Source organism: Nymphalis io, chromosome 28, assembly GCF_905147045.1.
Source record: "Nymphalis io chromosome 28, ilAglIoxx1.1, whole genome shotgun sequence".
Taxonomy (NCBI): Eukaryota; Metazoa; Arthropoda; class Insecta; order Lepidoptera; family Nymphalidae; genus Nymphalis; species Nymphalis io.
The window spans coordinates 5169456-5192816 of record NC_065915.1 but is presented as its reverse complement, the minus strand read 5'-3'; the positions used below and the strand labels follow the sequence as shown (position 1 = coordinate 5192816).

General features: G+C 34.7%; 2 protein-coding genes across 2 annotated transcripts in view; one reads left to right on the top strand and one right to left on the bottom strand.

Moving 5' to 3' along the window:
- Positions 1-50: 50 nt before the first annotated feature.
- LOC126779091 (probable chitinase 2) lies at positions 51-23124 on the bottom strand. The gene is made up of 9 exons (XM_050502927.1): positions 22961-23124; positions 10174-10338; positions 8976-9171; positions 7471-7567; positions 4692-4907; positions 4076-4270; positions 3448-3581; positions 2746-2915; positions 51-1288 (listed from the first exon to the last, which is right to left on the bottom strand). Exons 1-9 carry the CDS (start codon positions 23034-23036, stop codon positions 1047-1049), a joined length of 1491 nt encoding a protein of 496 aa, XP_050358884.1. The 5' UTR covers positions 23037-23124; the 3' UTR covers positions 51-1046.
- LOC126779087 (probable chitinase 2) overlaps positions 23053-23361 on the top strand; it is a 90255-nt gene continuing 89946 nt past the window's right edge. Inside the window, exon 1 of the mRNA XM_050502923.1 lies at positions 23053-23194. Within this exon, the coding sequence (XP_050358880.1) occupies positions 23146-23194 (49 nt within the window). The 5' untranslated portion in view covers positions 23053-23145. The remainder of the gene's footprint in view (positions 23195-23361) is intronic.

Below are 23361 nucleotides of genomic sequence, written 5' to 3'. Positions count from 1 at the left end.
TAATTGTGATTCACGGAATATTTAATTCTTATTTAAAAACAAGACAAGTATGGTTTTTAAACTATAAATTTTATTCCTTTTGCTAAACTATAACATTTATTTCGTTTCTCTACCCCAAAAAGAGTCAATTTTAGGCAAATCAAAAATCTACCGTTTACTTGACAACCGGTAAGGAAAGGGGAAGTGTTCAACGATTAAAAAATTTTATTTAAAATTTTTATATTTGAAATACATGCTTACGTATTAACAATTTTTTAATTATATAATATATTATATAACTGCAAAATAGTTTTTTTTTTATTTTTTTATTTCCTTAAGTAATTCAATCAGTACAAAAATTTAATATAATAAATTACAGTTCATATTTATTAAGTACTAGCTACTTATACCGGTTACGCGCGGATAGAGATGATGATGTTCTCCTGACCAATTTGGCAGCTAGACAACTAGACCAGGCTAGGCATATTATTGTGCTGAAGTGTATGAGCATATGGGTACACTATCTATATAATAGCTGATGGGACAGCATATCCGACACGACCGGAAAGAGTTTAGGAGCAGGACCAGCGGCTTTACGTGCTTTCTGAGCCACGGTGTATACTTCCAATTTCCAGACTACGTTGTGGTATTGAGGTTTTTTCAACGAAAAAAAGCCGCCTGAACATTTATCGAAATTACCTAGGATTATAACCTTTCTACCTCGCTTCATCAAAATGGATGAACTGCTTAGGAACGCGTAGAGGACTAATATACAAAAATACACTTCTATTTATTAGGCATTTGTCTTATCATTAATTTATTTTTATTACAAAAGTTATACAACTGTATTGACTAGTCAAAGTAAATAATGCAACTAACTTTAACTAAATAAAAATAAAAAATAATATTAAGATCTTTGTATTTTTTTTAAAGTCCATCTAGGTTTAAAAACAAACTGTTACAAAATTTAAAAAAAAAATAGTATATGAGGTATCAAATCTACATTCTATGTTATCTAAAGTAATAGTAGGAAACTGCACATTGTGACGTCACCGTCATCTGTCACCTTACAAGCCATAAAAGCAGACCTCTGTGCAAGTCCTAATACAGGGAGAACTGCCCTTCTCCAATTCATTCCTTCTTTGAGTTTTAATCTTTTCCATTTCATCTAGAACTTTTTTCTCTTCTGTTGCTAGGAATATAGCTTCGTTGACAGTTCTTAGAAGGGGATAATTAGCGAAACTCGGCTTCGGAAGACGTAAGCGTACTTTTTTATCCGATATCACGTAGAATTGATTCTCATTGTCGCCTGAAAATCAAATAAATTAAAAGTTAATAAAAATGCTCCTACAATATTATAAATGAAAAAGGAAGTTGTTTGTTTATGGTTACGTTTTTACGTCTTATCTACTCAAATAATCATGGTGAAATTTTATGTACATTATCAGGGGATCAGACAATGATACGGGATATCTAACACATGCAATTTAGACACGAACGACACTACACTAGTGTAAATAAATATAAGAACAACTGTGAACGCATACGGGATAAGGAAAAACTAATATTTATATGAATAAGTACGATACACTTCTCCTAAATTACCACCGAACACGCGAAGCCATGGGTGGAACTTTTTTTTTTGTTTTTTTTTTTGTATATATATATATATATATATATATATATATATAAGCTAGCGCTTGCCTAGAAAATGCCCATTCACTCTAGACTTGAAGGTACCCATATTGTAGGTGGTGGGAAAAACGGAGGTCGGGAGGATATTCCAGATCTTAGCGGTGCGTATCAGAAACGAGGAAGCAAATCGTTTCGTACGTGTCTTAGATACATCAACTACGTACGGGTGCAGACTTTACGATGCCTTGCAGTTCTGTGGTAAAAAAGTGACGAAGGAACCAAATTAAGTAGTTCCTGGGCACACTCTCCGAAATATATTCTGTAGAAAACCGACAGACAAACATTTTTTCTAATCTTGGTTTAAATATTTTAATATTTAAATATTTTAAACCAAGATTAGAAAAAAAGATCACCTCAATGGATAGATCATGTGGACTTTAAGTGAAGGTTACGTTATCAAATCCGGTTCACTGACGTTTTAATGGACTTAATTGTATAGTGAAGGAAATATCGTGAAGATACACACGTGTTGGATAAGAGATATGGATTAGGCTCTAATCCTTGAGAGGAAAAGAGACCTTTGCAGTGGATCATTCAGGCTGTTAATTTAACTTTATATAACCTATGTTTATGTGTTTATATGTAGATTTTTATGATTCTTTGACAGTATATATAAATATTCTTATAGGAAGGTTTTAAGTTACAAAATATTACTATTTATATGTACAGATAAAATAATTATACTTCACATAAATAGGTACATTTATAAATTGCAATCCAGATAAACAATGTTGTATCTTCTTCTTTCGAATGTCAAATTGTTATTCTACCGCAAAACAGCAATACTTGATATTGTTGTGTTCCGGTTTGAAGGGTGAGTGGGCCAGTGTAATTACAGGCACAAGGGACATAAAATCTTGGTTCCCAAGGTTGGTGGCGCATTGGCTGTAAGCGATGGTTGACATTTCTTACAATGCCAATGTCTAAGGGCGTTTGGTGACCACTTACCATCAGGTGGACCATATGCTCGTCCACCTTCCTATTCTATAAAAAAAAATCAGTGATGTCAGAAAGAGAGCTTTAAATGTGCATAAAGCTTGTAAGTAAGGATGTAAGAATTTATTACTTTACCTTCTGTTAAACTTATTAGGGCATCTTTCAATAGATTTTGGTCTGAAATCTTATTGAATCTCTCAATGTAATCTTTGTAAGTATCTGGTTCCTCGTCACAGGAACCCCTGAAGTCATCAGTGACGATACTCCAAGCTGAGAAGCCACCGAAACCACGATCCATTGCATATCTGTTGAAATCATATAATTTAAGAGCGAGTTAAAAACTTTTTTTTTTAATATATCGCCTAGCGCTTGACTGTTATCACACCTGATGGAAAGTGAAGATACAGTCTAAGGTGGAGCGCCATTGCAAAGAAAATGGCTATTCAGTCTTGACTTGAAGGTATTGTAGGTGGTGGGGAAAACGGAGGTCGGGATTGTTGTAACTATATTATAGTATAAAGTATTGAGTTTGATAACATTTTGATCAAATCAAAACAAATGTAATTAGATTCTCTCAATAGAAAATAATAACGAAACAACCTCCGTCTCCGAGTTAAATATTTCTGAAGCGATTCTTTAAAGACAAAATTTTGTACGAAAACCTTTCATATTTAAAAAAACGATCTTTGGAAATTGTTACTGCTATTTCTGAATTAGACGGGAGACGACTCCCTATGATAATAAATTGAGAACTAGTATTCAATGACTTTATATAAGTTTGATCAAAATACATTACGTTCTCAAGTATATGTGTATTTAGTATAATATAGTTCTTACTTCACTTTATTGGCGATGGAGCGAGGATTATCGTAAGTGATGAAACGTTCATCATCTCGGATGTACGGCGTGCTCGTATGCTCCTCCCAGTGTTGAGTCCATAGTGAGGATTTGTTTGTAATTTCCAAACAGATCTGTTAATTTTTTTTTATATAATATTGAAATTAGTATTTAAACAACGATGTAAATATAGCTTAAAAAGAATCGCATGTGTTTTTTAATTATATATTAAAATATATATTTAACATAAACCGATGTTCTTAATAATAATAATACAAAATAATTATACTTTGACAGTAACGAAAGCAAATAATATTTAGGAAATATCAGCGACATCGTGTGATTTATTGCACTAAGAATTAATTGAACATTGAACTAGTAATTTTTTTATGTTATAGTCAGGCGGATGAGTAAATGGATCATCTGATGGTAAGTGGTCACCAGTGCCCATAGACATTGGCTATGTATGAAATAATAACCATCCCTAACATCGGCAATGCGTCACCAACCTTGGAAACTGAGATGTAATGTCCCTTCTGCCTGTAGGTTCATTCACCTTTCAAATCTAGATACTCATAATTATATGTAAATATCACTTCGAAATCATCATGATATGTAATATTCTCACCTCATTGTATCCCATGAACCCGTCTTCTTTACTGAATTGCCCTTGAAAACCAGTTGTTTTTGTTGTTGTTTCGCCAAAGATTATGTCTTTTACACCACGAGTATTGAATGTATAGGTTCGTCCGTACATGGGTAAACCAAATACCATTTTACTCGGAGTGAGACCATGCGACAGGAGGTAGTTGACTGTGTATTCCTAAAAATTTACATCACACCCATTAAAAAAATAGACAAGTATAAAAGTCCCATTTGTAAAACGATTAGCTGTACCGCGCAGTTTTTCAGACGTAGTTATATCTATACGAATATCATAAATGCGAACGTAATTCAGTCTGTTTGAATGTTTGTTGCACTTTTACAGCTAAGCCACTGAACTGATTTTAATGAAACTAACTATAAAGTACGCTTGAACCCCAAGGAACGATATATATTTCTAATAACTAATACCCCCTCCGGGATATCACAGGCGATACCAAGTAATCTTTATAAGTAACTTAACTATAATTGTTATTGAAATCCTAAGCAAAACTCTAATCCTCTATGATTATCAGTACATACAGACTTGTTCTTACGTAGTACAAACAGGCATAAATTTTTTTACCAAAAAGTTTACTTACTATGCTATATATATCATCTTTGTGTTGGCCACGTATTGGCGCATTGGCTCCAACCACACCGTCCCAAGCTCCATGGTAGTCATACGTCATAATAATCATAAAATCCAGGTAGTAATTGACATGTGTTAGATCATACACAGTGTCCATATCATCTTTACCAGGTCGCAATGCAGATGTGAGAAGGAAGCCATATGGTTCGAAAGCCTCTGATAATTCCTGGAAAGATAAATATTGCGAAATTGAAGTGATTATTCTAGCAATGTGAATTAAGTAACTTGGGGTATAAAAGAGATAGCTATATTAATCATAAGGTCGGCTTTTAATTAACATTAATGACGTCTGAAAAACAATATTTGCATTTTTTTATAGTATAGGTAGGCGGACGAGCAAATGGGCCACCTGATGGTAACTGGTCACCAACGCTTACATCGCCAATACACCACCAACTTTGGGAACTAAGATGTTATGTCCCTCGTGCCTGTAATTACACCACCTGTAATTAAACCGGAACAAAACAATACCAAGTACTACTATTTTGCGGTAGAATATCTGATACCCATCAAGGTGATACCTACCCTGACAAGCTTGCACAAAGCCCTACCACCAGTAAAAATAAAAGTTTACTATTTGTTTTGTTACAGTATCCTAAATTTGCGTCCGTGATAATTGTTTTGTTTGCAGAAGTAATAAAAAAAAGGAAATCCATATTAAGAATGTTTTCCATTAAGTATTTAATGTATAAAATTAACATTATAAAATACTTATTATAAGAATCTTGATCGTGTGGGACGCTTATTATTTGTTTTTTAATTTTTAAGTTAAATATTATGTCATCGAGCTTTAAATAGGATGTTGAGTGTGGGATGACAAAAAAGGCGAGATTTTTATATAATTAATATTGATAAAAAACGTGATGTGTTCACACGAGCCGAGAAGGATTAGCAATGAAATATCTCGTGTTTAATTTGCTTATTTTCGCGAAGAAATCTTTATATATCAGATGAAATTCGTTACCAGCTCCATTACCATTTCTTCTCCTCGAGGGAAGATCAGGTATCTGTCCAGCAGTAGGACATTCACAGGCTGTTATTTGCTAATTTATCCAACGATCTTACATATGTCATTAGAAACAAATTCATCAATTATAACGCTGTCGTTGTGTTAGTTGATCAAATTAATATGAGAAAGTTACCTTAATAATAATCCTATCCTATATATATCCTATATCCTGGGACATTTTTCACACACGGCCATCTGATCCCAAATTAAGCTTGTACAGAGCTTGTACTATGGAAACCAGACAACTGATAAGCTACATATACTATTTTTCTTTTGTAAATACATACTTATATAGATAATTACACAGACTCAGGACAAACAGACATGTTCATGCCCAGAAATATCTTTCTTGGGTGGGAATCGAACCCACAACCTTCAGCGTGAAAGGCAAGCATCCACCAACCACGCCAACCGGCTCGTCAAAAGTTTATTTCGTTACTAGAAAACCGTATATGATTGTGTTTCGCGGAAAAATAGTTAATTAGAGGTTTTGTTTAAGCCATCTACGGATGGATTAATGAACGAATCTGCGGCCTTATTATTAGCTACTAGACCAACGAAGCCGTCAACCATGATATATGAAAACTATCACAAATATATCATATTTATATATTTGATCATGAATTGTTTTTTTGATCAATTTAAATCACTGACGTCAAAAGACGTTCGTTTCAATTGACACTAGCCAAATGCGCAGGAGATATGCACAAGTGTATGCTCATAAATAACACACAATTATTTACACTAGATTTATCTAAGCAGACGACAATTTGACACGATTAGAGAGAGTTCAGGTACAGGAATAGCTTTACGTGCTTATATAATAGGAATGGATTTCATGTTAGACAAATCAAAAAACTTTTATTTACCCGACCCGTACTTTGAACTCTATCTAGCTTCTAGACTTGACTAGACTAATCGTAAGAGGATAGGATGTGGTTATATACGCATTAAACTCAAACAATATTTATAAACAAATCATATAACTACGAGAACAAACTCCGAGTACCGATAACGATGTTTGTGTTTTATTTAACAATGTTTTCATTTAATTCAAGTAAAGTTTACGATTTATTTTAATTTTTACTTCGATAACAATATATTGTAAACACAAGTGACGTAATTAATTTATTTCATATACTTTATCTTATATACAAAAATGGATGTTGTTATTAATATTTGATATTATTAGACTTCAATACTAGTTGATATTAGTTAATTAGTTATATAGAAAGTTTTTATAATGTCGGCTTCATTATAACTTGCCACCAGATGACGCTGGAGTATCAAGTGCCATTTAGCCGATCGACATGAGCTATGCGCTGTATAAAAATAAAATATGTTATAATTGTTACATACTTTTTCCTACTATTGAATTATTTAAACAATCCTTTGGAAAAAACCCATAGATTTGTAATAGAATAGATTTGTAATTAAATTGTTATAGCTTATGATTTTTTTTATTCGTTCTTGAAAAGCAAACGAGCTAATAGTCGCAGACATTGTATAATGGGCATATTGGTGTAAGTACAGCGATTTTATCAAGTAGATGCTGTGAGTTTAGGTTAAAAATCGTGAGTTCTAGACTTAGGACTTGGCTAATCGACAATTATCCAAATATTCTATACTTTTTTGTATCAACGCATTAAGAACAAAAACAAATTAATCAGTTTTAAAAGATAAAATACCAGTAAAATCGGAATGTCACGAATAATATTACCCTTATCAAGTGTACGAAGTTTTTTCTATCCTCCGGTTTACCTCCTCTTTGGGTCGGGTAATCCCAGTTCAGATCAAGACCATCGAATTTATGAGTTCTGTAAGGAAAATAAAACATTTTAAATATTAAAAGTCACAATAATGGAAATGGTGTTGTTCAACGATTTTGCGGTTCGTTCCAAGAAATTTAACAAATAACACAAGTCAAAATATTCTGTTAAGTCCCTTTTCTGTTTTGTAGTATTTTCTAACAAAAACACATAATTCTAATGTATCTAAGTTCATAGATGACTAAGGAGATAACATGTGATCTCAATTGAAGGTCGAGGATTGTTATTGAAAAGATCAAATAAGAAAAATATTTGAAAAGAAAAATTAAGTTACAGATGAAGAAAAAGACGCTTATAATCTATATGAGCTAAATTAATTGAAAGAATAAGGGTGAAAAGTGTAAGGTGCTTAAATTTAAAGGCGTTTTTTGTTTGAGCATTCAAGGACAATCAAGTTCTCGTATGCAAATAAAAATGAAACAGAAAAACCCAGATTGTATTTCCATACGTAGACCGCAATCCGTATTTACTTTACTTTATACATTCTATTATACACCACTTTTCACTGGTGGTAGGGCTTTGAGCAAGCTCGTCTGGGTTGGTACCACCCACTCATCAGATATTCTACCGCTAAATAGAAGTACTTGATATTGTTGTGTTCCGATTTGAAGGGTGAGTGAGTCAAACAGGCATAAGAGCATAACATCTTATTTCCTAAGGTTGATGGCACAATGGTGATGCTAGCGATGGTTAACATTTCTTACAATGCCAATGTCTATGGGCGTTGGTAACTACTTACTATCAGGTGGCCTATATACTCGTCCACCTAAATATTCTATAAAAAAAGATCTCTTCCAGGCAACCAACGGTGAAAGGAATTGATAGGAGTACTAATAGGTGTATCATGTAATAATAATAAATAAAATCAGTCTGTAACAAACAAGTAAATAAATATAAATATATATAATATATTGACAGGTATTCAATTGCTATATATTTAATGTATAAAATGTTTTCAACGTGTTGTGTCGACTAGATCATCTAATATTTTACTTTTGATTAGTAACTGTTGGTTTAACCCTAATATAATATTAATACGAATATCAATTCTATGTATTGCTGTGTTCTGGCATAAGAGATGCGTCAGAGCCTCTATGTTTAGTGGTTTTTATATCTTGTAGTGCCAATTTCTATGAGCAAAAGTGATCAAGGTATAACTTATCACTTACCAAATGTTTAAGTTTATAAAACAACCTTCTAGCTGTTTGTCAAACTACCATCAATGTTTTTAGATTGAAAATTTATTGAATGTAGTTTGGTAACTGAACTAATTGATAATGTTTCTTTCTATCTCTTTCTAATGTGTTAAAAAAGGATAGGAATATTTTTAGTTACTTCAAATGTTTAATCAAGTGAAGGTATACAAATTTGGGCTGGTATAGATGATTTTACTTACTCTAAAAAGTTCATGACGCTCCTTATAAATATATTCCTCAGTTTTGAGTCAGCGGCCATCTTGGAATATTTAGCAGAACCCTCATTCCATCCTCCAATACCAACTGATACTTTTAGATGTTTGTGTTTTTCTTTCAAGGCCACAATACGTTTGAAGCCTCCTTTACCATTATCTGTTTCCAAATCTTGGTGTGGATCTGTAATATTATTCGTTACTTTTCTGTTATTGGCTTTAAGTCAAATTAATATATTTTAATTAAGTTATTGGTTCTTAATTTCTTGATCTGTGATGTGTGACAATCTTTGTTGAGCTTTTAAAATTCGATTTTATGTTGAAGCAATGAAAACATATATTGGCTTTACATAACAAGTCTTGGGATCAAAGCGTCAATGATTTACATTTGATAAACATATGAGTAATAATGCACAATTTTCCTCAAAAACTCAATACAATATTATGTTTTATAAATAAAATACATATAGAAATTCAACAAGATTTGAATCAGACAATAAAGGTAATTCTAAATGAGGTAGTGTTTTTTTATGATTAGGTGATATTTATAGTTGATTAATGTTATTATATGTCAAGTGGACAAAACGGCAATACAAATGTTAATCGTCTATTGAGTCTTAAATAAAGTATTAATCATTACATTGGTAAAGCTGACTCACCAAAGTGCTGGATGTACAATAACTTATATAATAAATGATTATAATAATAAGCCGAAATCGCCCTAGTGGCTAGAACGGGTGAATATTAACCTAAGATTGTGGATCGAATTTTGGCAAGTATATGATTTGCTTGTGCTAAATTAGCGTTTATAATTCATCTCGTGCTTAGGTTTGAAAAAAATGGGTTAGAGGATGAAATTCTATATATGTAACCAAAAGCCACAATAGGTTGTGGTGGGAGAAGCTCCTAACAGTCTAAGAAGAAAATGAGGCGTTTAACCAGATGTGAAGGGATGTATAGGTTGATTTTTTCTTCTTTTTCTTTATCGATTCATACGTCTAAGAGTCTTCTGACACATGCAGATTTCTTTACGATATTCTTTCACTATCAAGTATGAGATCAATTTAAAAGAAAATTTAGCCCATCAAACTCAGTACAGCTTAAAATTAAAACCGAGTTTTTTATTTAAAATCCATATATTCTGATCAGTGTACCAAAAAGTAATGAAAAACATATCAAAACATACCAATATTTTTAATCTTAAACGAGTTCTCGTCAAGGCCGACGAAGCAATAAATGAGATGCGTGCAGAGAGATGGTTCTATATCGAATATGTCAAAGCTACCAGCTCCAGGCCTGTAAACCGACCATCGGGACACGTAGCACACTATAACCTTGTCATGTGAGGATCCTGTAACAAAATATGATTACTTTAGAGTAATACTATTACAAATTATTATAAAAAGCCGAGATTGTTCAATGTTTGGAACGTTGGCAAGGGCCATTTTTTTTTTATTTAGTCCACAAAACTGACTACAATTATATAATCAACAATGACATACAATAATACATTTAACTGAAAATATTTACAATTGAGTCTTCTCGATGTGGACATTACATGCTTATATGAGGGCTCAAAAGCAAAAAAAAATTACATTAGCTAGTAACTACAGCGTAACATTAGAACAAACATAAGAAAACTTATAAAAACTATCACCTATAAATTAAAAATAAATAACTAAAAAGCAAAACAGAATTAAACTAAACTAAAAAGTAACTAAATAATATAAAAATAGAACTAAAAATTAACCCATTTGTGTAGACATTTTCTTTTTAATGGCCCTGATATTATCGTTAAAAATATCTATAGTATCAGCGGACCATGCTGACCAAGATTGCTTCTTGTATGAGGCAAACAAAACGTCTTGCGATTTTGTAAGCGGCTACCGTCACGAGGCACTGCGAAACTTAAGAGTCGAGCAGTTCAGGTGCATCAATTAGGCCATTTATTAATTTAGACAAAAAAATCACATCTGCAACCCTTCGACGCTCCTTGAGTGACCTCATATTATAATGAGTAAGACGAGATTCGTATGAAAACAGTTGACTACATCTAAAGTCCGTGTGCGATAGGTGGTACAGAAATCGTTTCTGGATTCGCTCTATTTTGCCGGAGTGAACTTGGTATCCTGGACTCCAAACAGTGCTACAATACTCAAGGATACTACGTACAATACTATTAAACACAAGAATTGACAAATTATGGTCCTTAAATATTTTCATTTGCCTAAAAACTAGACCGGATATCTTAGATGCCTTAGATGTAATATGCACAATATGTTGTCGAAAGCTTAAAGCAGAATCTATGATAACACCCAGATCTCTAATACTAGAAACTTCTTTAAAGGTCATATTGTTAATTTTATAGCTACAGTAAATCGGCGACTTCTTCCTAGTAAATTTTGTGTAAAAACATTTGTTCAATATTCAAAGACATAGCATTTTTTGTGCACCACGAATAAATAGTATCAATGTCATGTTGTAAAGCTTCGACATTGGCTTGGCTTTCAATGTTTCTGTAAATTTTCAAGTCATCTGCAAACATCTTGAATTTAGATTTTATATCAAATGCCAAATCATTTATAAAAATTAAGAAGAATGTTGGACCTACGTGTGATCCTTGAGGTACTCCTGAGGGTACGTTGCTCTCTAAGAATTTAAAACCATTAAAAGCGACAAGTTGCGAACGGTTTTCCAAATATGATTCACACCAACGTAACAGTGAACCGTGAATTCCCATGCATTCAACTTTATATAATAAAATTTTATGGTTGACCAGATCGAAAACTTTACGGAAGTCAGTGTAAATTGCATGTACTTCACCAGTAGCATCGACTGACTCAGTGATATCCGAAACGTAACAAACTAAATTAGAAGCTGTGGATTTATGAGGGCGAAATCCATGCTGATTTGAAACTAGGGATGGTGCTATATGATAGTAAATTTTTTTTTGTACAAGGCTTATAGTTTGTAATATCTTTATAGATATAGGCCTATAATTTGTAATATCTTTTGAATTTCCGGACTTATGTATCGGAGTTACATGAGCAATTTTCCATTTAGCTGGAAATATACCTGTTTGCAAAGAACAATTATAAATAAGTGTTAGTGGTGCAACCAATTGTTTAGCGCATTTTTTCAAGAATATCGGAGCTAGATAATCTGGGCCCTTAAGTGGATCTAAGGTAGAAAGTTGTTTAAAAACTTCATCTTCAGTAAGCTAATTATTAAATGGTACATAAGAATTCTGAAATTGAGTTCGATTGTTCAAAATTAATGTCGAAGAACTATTTACTACCTCATAATTTGTGCTTTCTATGTATACCGATGCGGAATATTTAGCAAAAGCGTTGCATATATCTTTCCCTCCCTTCACTACGTGGTCATCTAGAGACATTTCGTTTGGTATACATTTAGTGCCATTTTTTCTTTGTTGTTTAAAAAAGTTCCAAAAATATGTACGGTCATTTCGAATCAGCTACGCGTTTTTTAAAACTATCATAGCAATTTTTAATCATCATTGTGCAACGTTCTCGCAACAACTCGTAAGTAAATTTGAAAGTTCATGTGCTAAATTAGTGTTTATTAATTCATCTTGTGGTTGACGGTAAAGGAAAACATCGTGAGGAAACCTGCTTATGTCTAATTTCACTGAAATTCCGCCACATCTGTATTACACCAACCCGCATTGGAGCAGCGTGGTAGAATAATCTCTAAAATCTTCTCCTCAAAAAAGGAGAGGAGGCCTTAGCCCAGAAGTGGGACATACACAGGCTGTTACTTTACTTTTACACTATTACATTTGACACTTATGAAATAGTTTTAACTTTTAAAAAGAGCCATTCGTTATAAACCTCATTGAGATAGATCGATATAAAAAAGTTATATCCTGATAAAACCCTTATGGGTATATACTATATTTGAATTGTACGCATATCCAATAATTCTAAAATTTTTACAATGAATTCAACGCAGCCTATTATTCCACCAGCCTGGTGGAACACCAGTAAAAAAAAGTAGCGGGAAAGCGCCAGCACAGCTTGACCGCGGCTTTGTCCAGTAGATTGCGATTGGCTGATATTGGCCAGCAAATTACTATAGTGCCATGTGATTGTTATGCTACACTCGTTTATTTGTTGGCGTTGAGGATATCCATAGTAAAACATTTTTATTTTATTTTAAGCAGACTGGAAAATGTTCTAATTAATTGCAAGAAGAAAAATTGAAAATGGTCACTATTGCCTATAAACATTGGCAAACACTGTAAGAAATATTAATCGCTTACATCATCGTTTCCAACTTTGGGAACAAAGATATTAAGTCCCTTGTGCTTGTAGGTACACTGACTCACTCGCACTTCAAGCTGTGAACACAACAACACAACACACAACACAACAATACTGTGAGTGAAGTACTGCTTCTTGGTAAAAGAATATCTGATGAGTTGGTGGTAGCCACACAGACAGGCTTGCCCAAAGCCATACCAATTTGTGGAAATATTGAAATTTGGTTACAAGCTTAAATAATATAAATGATTCAAATGTTAATACGCTTAAAAATAATGCCTCTATTATTTTTAAACACTACATCTCATTAAAAAGTATGAAAGCTGTTAATTTGATTCAACCTTTTTCGTTCATTAATAAATACAAAAGAGGTTTAATTAAAAAAGGAATACTATTATTAGTACTTTATTATTATATTTTTAACTAATCTTATTTCAAAGTTCGACCATAAATTCGTATCTGCGTATCAAAAATACTAAAGGTCACGAAGTTATTGGTGTTATAATTCAAATATCTTATAATTAATAATATTAAATTTTATATATGTTTAACGAAAATAGATTGTCACGAGATATCACAGTTTGTGATATTGTTATGAAAGAGCCTGCCAGTTTCCCAATGCTGGGCAGTCTTCAGTCAGAGCTGGTTGCTAGATATATATGTGGCAGAATTTCATATATTTTTTAATTGATTTAGCTGGAAAACCGCATGTATGCGTTTCCGCCATATGAGTGGAGGCGTAAGTGGGATTCTTCGGCATCGATTGCATCGGAATATCTTCTAAACGGTACCCATTTAAAAAAAAAAAAAAATAAATAGGTGCCGTACTCGTGCTCAGCTCTGCGGGCCTCTAATTACAATTAGGGGTTTCCCAGAGCACAGAAAACCCAGAAAACATTAGTTATGCTTATGTGCTTATGTTTTAGACTACAAAAAGATCACACGTGGACACGTCTTCGATTTTTTCTTTTTTTTTGTATAAACCAGCAATGCCCATTTTTAAGGAATAACAATATTCCTATTAACCCAATTAAGCGTACTGTTTTTTTATAGTATAGGTAGGCGGACGAGCATATAAGAAATGTTAACTATCGCTTACATCGCCAATGCGCAATCAACCATGGGATGTTATGTTCCTTTTTCCTGTAATAACACTGGCTCACTCACCCTTCAAACCGAAACACAATAATACTAAGTACTGCTGTTTTGCGGTAGAATATCTGATGAGTAGGTGGTACCTACCCAGACAAGTTTGCACAAAGCCCTACCACCAGTAAAAGGTTGCTACAGCTTCTTTTAGGAGTGGGGACGACAAGTTAAAGTCCAAGGGGTCGAAACTGCGACTTTTGCATCGCTAGGCTGCCCGTAAGTCATTGATATTGATTAAAAATTTCAATGCGATGTCCCCATTCTGCTATGAAAAATGCAACATTGCTAACATACTCGTAATAATAAAAAAAACAACTATAAAACTTTATTCAAATTTACGGTAGAAACTTAATTTTTATTATTACATATAATAAGATAAGAAATATATTTCAGCATCTCAATAATATATAATTAAAATTAAAATTCTAGCATTACTAAACATAAATAAACGTTACATCATCTGGATGTAATATTTCTTTAAGCAGATATTCAATGTGAGGATGTGAGCATTACGCATTAGATTGTCTACTTAAAAAACATATTTAAATATGTTCTACAACATATTCAAGATAAATAACCACTTATGTACATTGATGAACTGCATTTAATGCTCATTTAAGTAAATTATTAAAACGCATGTAAATAAGGAAAAGATTCATAACTGACGGAATGTTTTTTAATATGGATACCAAAAACTTTTTCTTATTTCTTTTTATTAAATTCTCAAGTATCGGGTTTTGGCATTCTTAATTTAAACAATTCAACAAAATATTTTTCTCAAACATACTCGAAAATATTAAAATTTTATTCGAAAAAAGAATATGCAAAATTTAAGGCTGGATATAAACAAGTCAACTTAAAATGAAAAAAGAGAAAAGAACTATGATATTATTTTTGGTTTTTATTTTTTTATAATTGGCATTTGGTTTGCTCTGTATTTTTTTATTTAGACATTTTTAGGATGTACTGTTGAGTACCTTTGTCTCAAGAAAGGTGAGCAAACAAAATAAATACAAATGTAGGGAAAACCAACAAATTAAAAACGATTACTTTTTCTTTCAATAATGAATACCATAAAACCTTAACATGAACAATGTTAGTCAAATTAAATATCACTATTTTTTTTTATCTTTTTCTACAGAAATTTATTTATATAATTACTTTTTTTGAGCAAATATCGGTGGATTGGCATTGCTTATATTTTGATATCAATGTACTATTTAAAAAAAAATTACATTTAAAAAAAAGCCGAGATGGCCTAGTGGTTACAACGCGTGAATCTTAACCGACGATCGTGGGTTCAAACCCGGGCAAGCGCCACTGAATTTTCATTTCCTTAATTCGTGATTATAATTCATCTCGTGCTTGGCGGTGTAGGAAAACATCGTGAGGAAGATTGCATGTGTCTAATTTCATTGAAATTATGCCACATGTGTATTATACCAACTCGCATTGTAGCAGCGTGGCGGATAAGCTCCAGACATAAAATTTTAATAATCAATTAAACTGATCCAAATCTATTCAGACGTGTTTAATTCACTTCTTAGTTTTTTTTTTAAATACAATTTCGCTCGACGGATACTTGACTACCTAGTTTGGGCTCTTGTCTCCCACATACAACCGTATTTATTATTAAGATACAAAAAAATGTAAATATTTGTCTGTGGGAGAGAATAAATAAATTTATTATTATTATTATTGTATTTAATCAAATTTTATTGTTCTTTAAATTAAAATTCAGAATTAAATGTATCTTGGAGTAATAGCGCAGAAATATTCAAGCTAAAACTCCTCGCTTATTGCCTCTACTGGTGACAGGAGAACTGGGAACATTCCAAGGGAAGTAATTGCTAGCATTTTGCCAGCATTCCACGCAATCATTATTTATATAAATATACTTTACATCTTCAATTCCACCCACTAAATATTCTAGTATCAAACAGCAATATTTAATACTGCTGAAACAATTTATCTACAGGCATAAGTGATATCTTAGTTTCCAAAAGTGCATTTTTGATGTAAGGAATAGACAATATTTCTTACAGTGCCAATGTACTACGGGAGGTGCTGACTGCTTCTTATTCAAATAAATAAAATATTTTTAGTATGCCCTTAAAATGTATCGATATTACAACGTTGTATATATGTATAATGTCTAACGAAATACCAGGTCTGTAGATTTGTAAATTTATCGAAGGCAAAGTCGTAAATTAAATGGGTCTTTTTATTTTTGTTAACATCGGAATGTGATCCGGTTTCCAAAGTCCAGCTCTTAACATATATATAATAAAAAAGCAACCGTTTCGTGTTCCTTAATATAATAATATTTTCGACAAAGATGGTAAATGTAACAATAAAAATTAACATAAATTTTTTATTCACTTTGATTATATACTTTATGACAGGTTATATATATTAATTTTGATGATATAAATAATTGATATATTGGTATAGTGAATCGCTTTTGTGTCTGTATATTATGAGGTCTTGGGTTTTAAATCCCGGCTTATGTAAAAAAAACATAAAGAATTCTTATAAGCATTCTAAACTTTTTTGAGTTTCTAGTCGGTTCTTCGGGGATAAATACTAATCTACATAGGGAAACATTAGTTGATTTTCATTAAATATTAGCATAGGAGACTATTTGTATAAAGCTTCTATGGTTTGATTTTGGTGAGCTACTTTTACTAGTAGTACAGTACAGTACAGTAGGGCAATTCTCTAAGAAAAAACTCTGAATTCACTTCAGAAAATGGTCGTGAAAGCCGAAATGTCAGAGTGATATGCGTCATTGACTATAATAATCATAACATTTCAAGAATACACGCAATAAAATAGTATATCACTATAAGTCGGTTGTCAACAATTCACGTATGAGTAATGAAGTGAGTTCGCACTACTGTACTAGTCTGCTTTAACTAATTAAAAACAATTAATATTTGATGTACTTTATCTAAAAAAAAACGTCCAATAAAGTAATAAAAATGATAAACGGCACACACGGGTCAGTTAAGTTAACTTTAGTTTATTAATAAACCTTAGATTGGATACACTACTAACAATAACAAAAAAGAAATGATAAAAAAATCACACATACAATCACACATACTCGATTGAAAATTTTAATTCATATATCACACACATCAATGTGATGTCGCAAACAGGAAAGCCACTTATCTTTGTTTTTCACGCAATGGAAACTTTAGAAAGGTCTGGAAATTTATAACTGTCTAGTTCTCGCTCGCGGCTTCACAACTGTTATATATAAACAAAGCAAGCTTGAACCTTAAGGAATCCTTTCTTGGGGTTCAGTGCCGGACCCAGGGCCGGTCCAGACTTAGATCAGGGTAGAGAGAGATTGTCTTTCCGGATTTCAGTTAGTGTTATATAAATAATAAACTACGCTCATGTACCCCTGGTGATTATTTTTGACATTCGTCCTCTCGCTTTACCCCAGGGTGGCAGGGCCTGAGAGCGTCGTGGTAGCATGCGCAAGCGATCCCGTGGCGCTCCTTGTTATGACGGAAAGGGTACTGCTGGTTTTTTAGTGGGTATTCCGTTGTTGGGGGCGCACTCGGCGCCTCGGACATAGGCGAGCCCCACATACCCCCCCACTGTTCCCGTGAGGGAAACGCGTAATGCGTTTTTCCAGCGACAAAAAAAAGGGTGGCAGGGCCTCATAACGAATTTTATCAATAACGGTTTAGAGATGTAAGCGTAACAGATATACAATGTTAGTTTTGCATTTATAATATTATAATAGATTATTAGAGCCAAACGAGTCTCGGTCGACCGGGTGATATAGATGAAATAATTATATATTATATTAAATTATTATATATCCTACAAAAAAAATACAAAAGCAGGCCGTAATTTTCGTAATATCAATTTTCCTTCGTTTTTCCCGTTCCATGTTTGAATTACAAACAATAAACATTTTTTTTTATTAAAACGTTATATGTGTGTCTATTACGTAACAGTATTAATGGCATTTATATATCGTAACCGTAACAGCCTGTGAATGTCCCACTGCTAGGCTAAAGGCCTAATCTCCTCTTTTTTTTGAGGAGAAGGTTTGCAGCTTATTCTACCACGCTGCTCCAATGCGGGTTGATGGAATACATAATTTATCTGGTGGTAGGATGTTAAATATCCGCCTGGCTTGTTACCACCGTACGCATGGTGAAAGACTCGTGAAGTGGCTTGCAGCCGCGTTTCGAGGTCAGCCAGCGTACAGCCAGTGCCCGAGCGAGTATTGCCGCGATGGTTGTTGGTCCAATGGAGACGGCTGTTGAACCAATGCCGAGGGAAACTGTTTTGACCTGCCAGACAGGGAGACCCGGAGAAACGGCTGTTCCGCTGGCCGCTCGTGGCATAGTACAGGGGCCCGAGCGTGCCTAACCAGCTCGCGAGGCTGCCCTACCAGGCCACGCATAATCTCGGGGTGGACCGTCGTGCCGGTAGGTGACCGGATGGTGGGGTCCCGGCGGCCACTTCCGGGGACGTTCAGGGGCCCTTCCGTCGGGCGGGTCAGTGTATTTTTCCTTTTGGCAACCACTTGGGGAAACACGCCTCCACACTTTTCCCATCCCTATCGTGGCAATACGTCGCTCGCTTCACGTCTCTTTTCCATTTTTTTTTCCTAAATGGTAGCGCAACAAAATAGAAATAACGGTCGTACAGCGGTGCACACCCCCACCATACCCTCGCTGTTTGAGGTCGAGTTCTCTAACATCCGTGGACTCCACGCTAACCTCAACAATTCTCCATGTTGGTGGTATATGTGGACCTGGTTCAACAGAGTCGAGTCTACGTGTGCCTCTACAGATTCCACAATGGTGACTTGGAGACAAGTCGATTATTTGACCATCTTAGTCGGCTAGCAGATGCTGCGCAAGAGCATTTTCCTAACGCGGAATTGGTGTTTTTGGGGGATTTTAATGCTCACCACGAATCATGGTTGAAATCATTCAAAACTGACCATGCTGGTAGGACTGCTCATGCTTTTGCTCTCACACATGACTTGACCCAACTGGTTGATCAGCCCACCAGGATCCCAGACGTTGATGGGCAAGCACCTTCTCTACTGGACCTTCTGCTGACTTTTCACCCGGTGGAATATCAGGTTGTGGTTCAGGCTCCTCTTGGCTCTTCGGATCACAGCCTTATATCTACCAGAGTGCCACAGGCCAAGCTGCCGCCACTAGCGATATGCATTAGCGGGGCATCTAACATTGACTCACTGAAAGCAAACTACAATAAAAATTCCAAGTTCTGTAGAAAGGCATACACGAGAGCGGATGCACAGCGCATTGTACAGATTGGTCATGACCTTGTTTCGCATCCTAGGGGCTCCCGTAGCTTCTGGCGTCTGACCAAGTCTGTGCAAAACAATTTCTGCCAACCTTCACTGCCACCGCTCAGAAATCCGGACGGATCCGCAAGAGCAAGCTGATCTCCTGGCTAAACTCTTTGCCGATAATTCCGTCATCGATGATTGTAGTACGCTGCCACCTACAACACCTTCATGTGGCCATACGATGCCTGACATCAAAATCAGGCAACGTGATGTACGTGCTGAGCTGCAATCATTTGATGTACGGAAAGCTAGCGGTCCCGATGGAATACCAGCCATAGTGCTGAAGAATTGCGCAGCGAAGCTGTCTCCTGTGTTAACGCGCCTGTTCCAACTTTCTCTCTCTTCAGGATGTGTGCCGAAGTCTTGGAGAAGAGCTAATGTGCAAGTGGTTCCCAAAAAGGGGATCGGTCTGACCCGGCAAATTATCGACCAATAGCTATCACTTCAGTACTTTGTAAGGTGATGGAACGGATTCTAAACAACCAACTGATCCATTACCTAGAAGATCGCTGTCTAATTAATGATCGTCAGTACGGGTCTTGACCAAAACGCTCCACAGGTGATCCTCTAGCGTACGTAACACACCTCTGGGGTGAAGCTATCGACAAGCATGGAGAATCGTTGGCTGTCAGCCTCGATATCTCCAAGGCTTTCAACAGGGTCTGGCACAGAAGTCTTCTCTCCAAGCTGCCGGCATATGGTCTGCCTACTCAGCCATGCACCTGGATTGCCAGCTTCCTACACAAGCGTAGCCTTCGTGTTTTAATTGATGGTTGCGCTTCACAATTCTATATAGTGAATGCTGGGGTCCCCCAGGGATCTGTGCTATATCCCACACTCTTTCTTTTGCATATCAATGATATGCTCTCTTATGGGAACGTACATTGCTATGCAGACGATAGTACAGTACATGGTGAATACCACAGACGCGCAGTGGCTGGGCGAGCGGAAATTGAGGATAGGCGGAAGGATCTTGTCATTGAACTCGATACGACATTAGACCTCATCGCCAAATGGGGCTCTGATAATCTTGTTGAGTTTAATGCCAAGAAAACGCAGGTATGCACTCTCACAGTGAAAAAGTCAGCATTTTCCCCTCTTCCCTCCCTCTGTGGTACTCCGCTGGTAATACAAAGCAAAATCGCCATGCTGGGGATTGACGTTCGCTGGGACCTTAGTCCAAGGGATTACATCGAGGCTATTATAAAAACAGCTTCACGGAAACTCGGAGTTCTGAACAAGGTGCGGCGTTTTTTCACGCCACAACAACTGTGCCTGCTGTACAAAACACAGTTACGGTCTTGCGTGGAATATTGCTCGCACCTTTGGGATGGCTCCGCTAAGTACCTATTGGAGGCCTTGGACCGGTTGCAGCGACGTGCGGTGCGCATTATTGGCGACGTAAAGGTTACAAACACCCTTTAACCTTTACAATTGCGTCGTGAGATAGCAGCACTGAGCGCTTTCTATCGACTGTATCACGGCGAGTGCTCTGAGGAATTATTCTCTCTAATTCCTGCTTCCCCCTTCCTTCTTAGTCCACGCGAGCTGGTTCTCGATCGGTCTGGTCACCGCCTAACTGTGACATGAATTCCATCGCGAACAAAGAAATTTGGCAACTCCTTACTTTGTCGCACTTCCAAAAAATGGAATTCCTTACCAGCTCACGTGTTCCCCTCCTCTTACAATCCGGGTTCCTTCAAACGAGGCGTGAAGAGGCATCTTGCGGGCCGGCAAGGCGAAGGCGGCTAGTGCAGAACGTTTTTCCCGTCTGTACTGGCCGTTGTCGCGTTTGGACTCTACTACCACTTACCATCAGGTGGAGTAGAGTCATTTGCCCTCCCGGCGAATATAAAAAAAAAATTAAGCACATGAAAATTCAGTGGTGCTTGCCCGGGTTTGAACCCACGACCGTCGGTTAAGATTCACACGTTCTTACCACTGGGCCATCTCGGCTCTTATTTATATACAACCTTAAAAAAATTATTTAACAATAATAATAATAATGCTATACTTTGTAAATAAACTATAATTGTCGTGTGTATTTTCCTTATTATATAACCAATACATAAAATATGTTAATTACTGAGTACTCTATATCTAATGACATATTTAAACGGCATTTCATTCGGTTTGATATGACTTATATATTTTATAACTTATGTATCGTTACTTTTTACTTGACTTGAAATATTTGAATAAAGTTTAAGATACATAATCTATCCTTTAAATGTTTATGTTACATCCCTCGGTTCTAATTAAACTGGATTTAAATGGTTTTTACTATAACATTATAATATAATGTTTTTCCAGGTTAAGTATAAATTGTCATATTAACCAGGAGAATTACTTGTTTTTTTTACATAATTCTCTATTAAATCTATCAGAAGAAAAAGGTATAGAAAAATATCAAACGAGCATAAAAAAAATATACTTAGTGTAATGATTACCTCTTAAAGAGATTTACCACGCGGTTACGATTTGTACTGTAGCTATTCTTTTATTTTATTTATATGTATTTAAGGCTTTAATATAAACAATTCAAATGTTAAATAAATATATATACAAATATTTAGTTCAAAAAAAGTTATATATTCAACCGAAAAATGTTATTCTAAGTTGATTTTCACGCAAACATATATTATACACGTTCTTTCTACATTTACAAATATTATTTTGTTAATTTTAAATGATTCACTTTGAGTTATCCTTAAGTTAAATGTTGTGTAATGTTATAAGTAGCTTGAAAATCCCGTTATATTTCGTTGCTCTCCTCAGGTCTGAGGTATTTTTGGCAAACTGGTGGTGGATTTTTATTTGGTGTGTGGAAAAAAATCATATAAAACTCTTCGTTTGTCAGCCACGTTTCGAATAACTTCACACAGACATTTCTTTTACAAAGTAAATAATATTTATATGTATCCGTATAATAAAATACAAAAAAATAAGGCATAAAATATTACAGTCGTAGCTTAGAAAAAATAAAGAAAAAAATATATTCATATGTATAACGCGAATATAATGTTAAGATCAAGTAAGACATAGCCACACATGTTGTAAAACGACTACTAATTAACATTGCATCTACACGACATGAATATAAAATAACCTTAAATTTATTATTTTTCATATTAATAAATTTGTCATTTTTCATATTGATAATAAAACCTCCTTCGTACCTGCTAATCCACGGCCGTCGACTAACTCATGTAACAGTGTCACAAATAAAAAAAATAAACTTATAAATGCCGCCATTTTGATTTCAACAAAATATCGTGCGACATGTAATTCTTAACGCGCACACGCGCGTACTGACCTGTGGAAATAATGTCTTTAGTGCTTTTATCTTGATTAGTGGTTTTCAATGAACTTGGACGAACGTCTTTTATTGTTTATATCAAAAATTCTCAAGCGTATGTATTTAGTTTAGTTTTGTGAATTGTTTTTCCTGTGTATTTGATTTTCAATAAGATTATATTGTTTAGACAAATGAGCATTCAATATTTTATTTTGAATTTAGAAAATCTAAATTCGAACGTTTTTTTTTCAATTCATTCTCACATTACAGAAGCTAAATTAT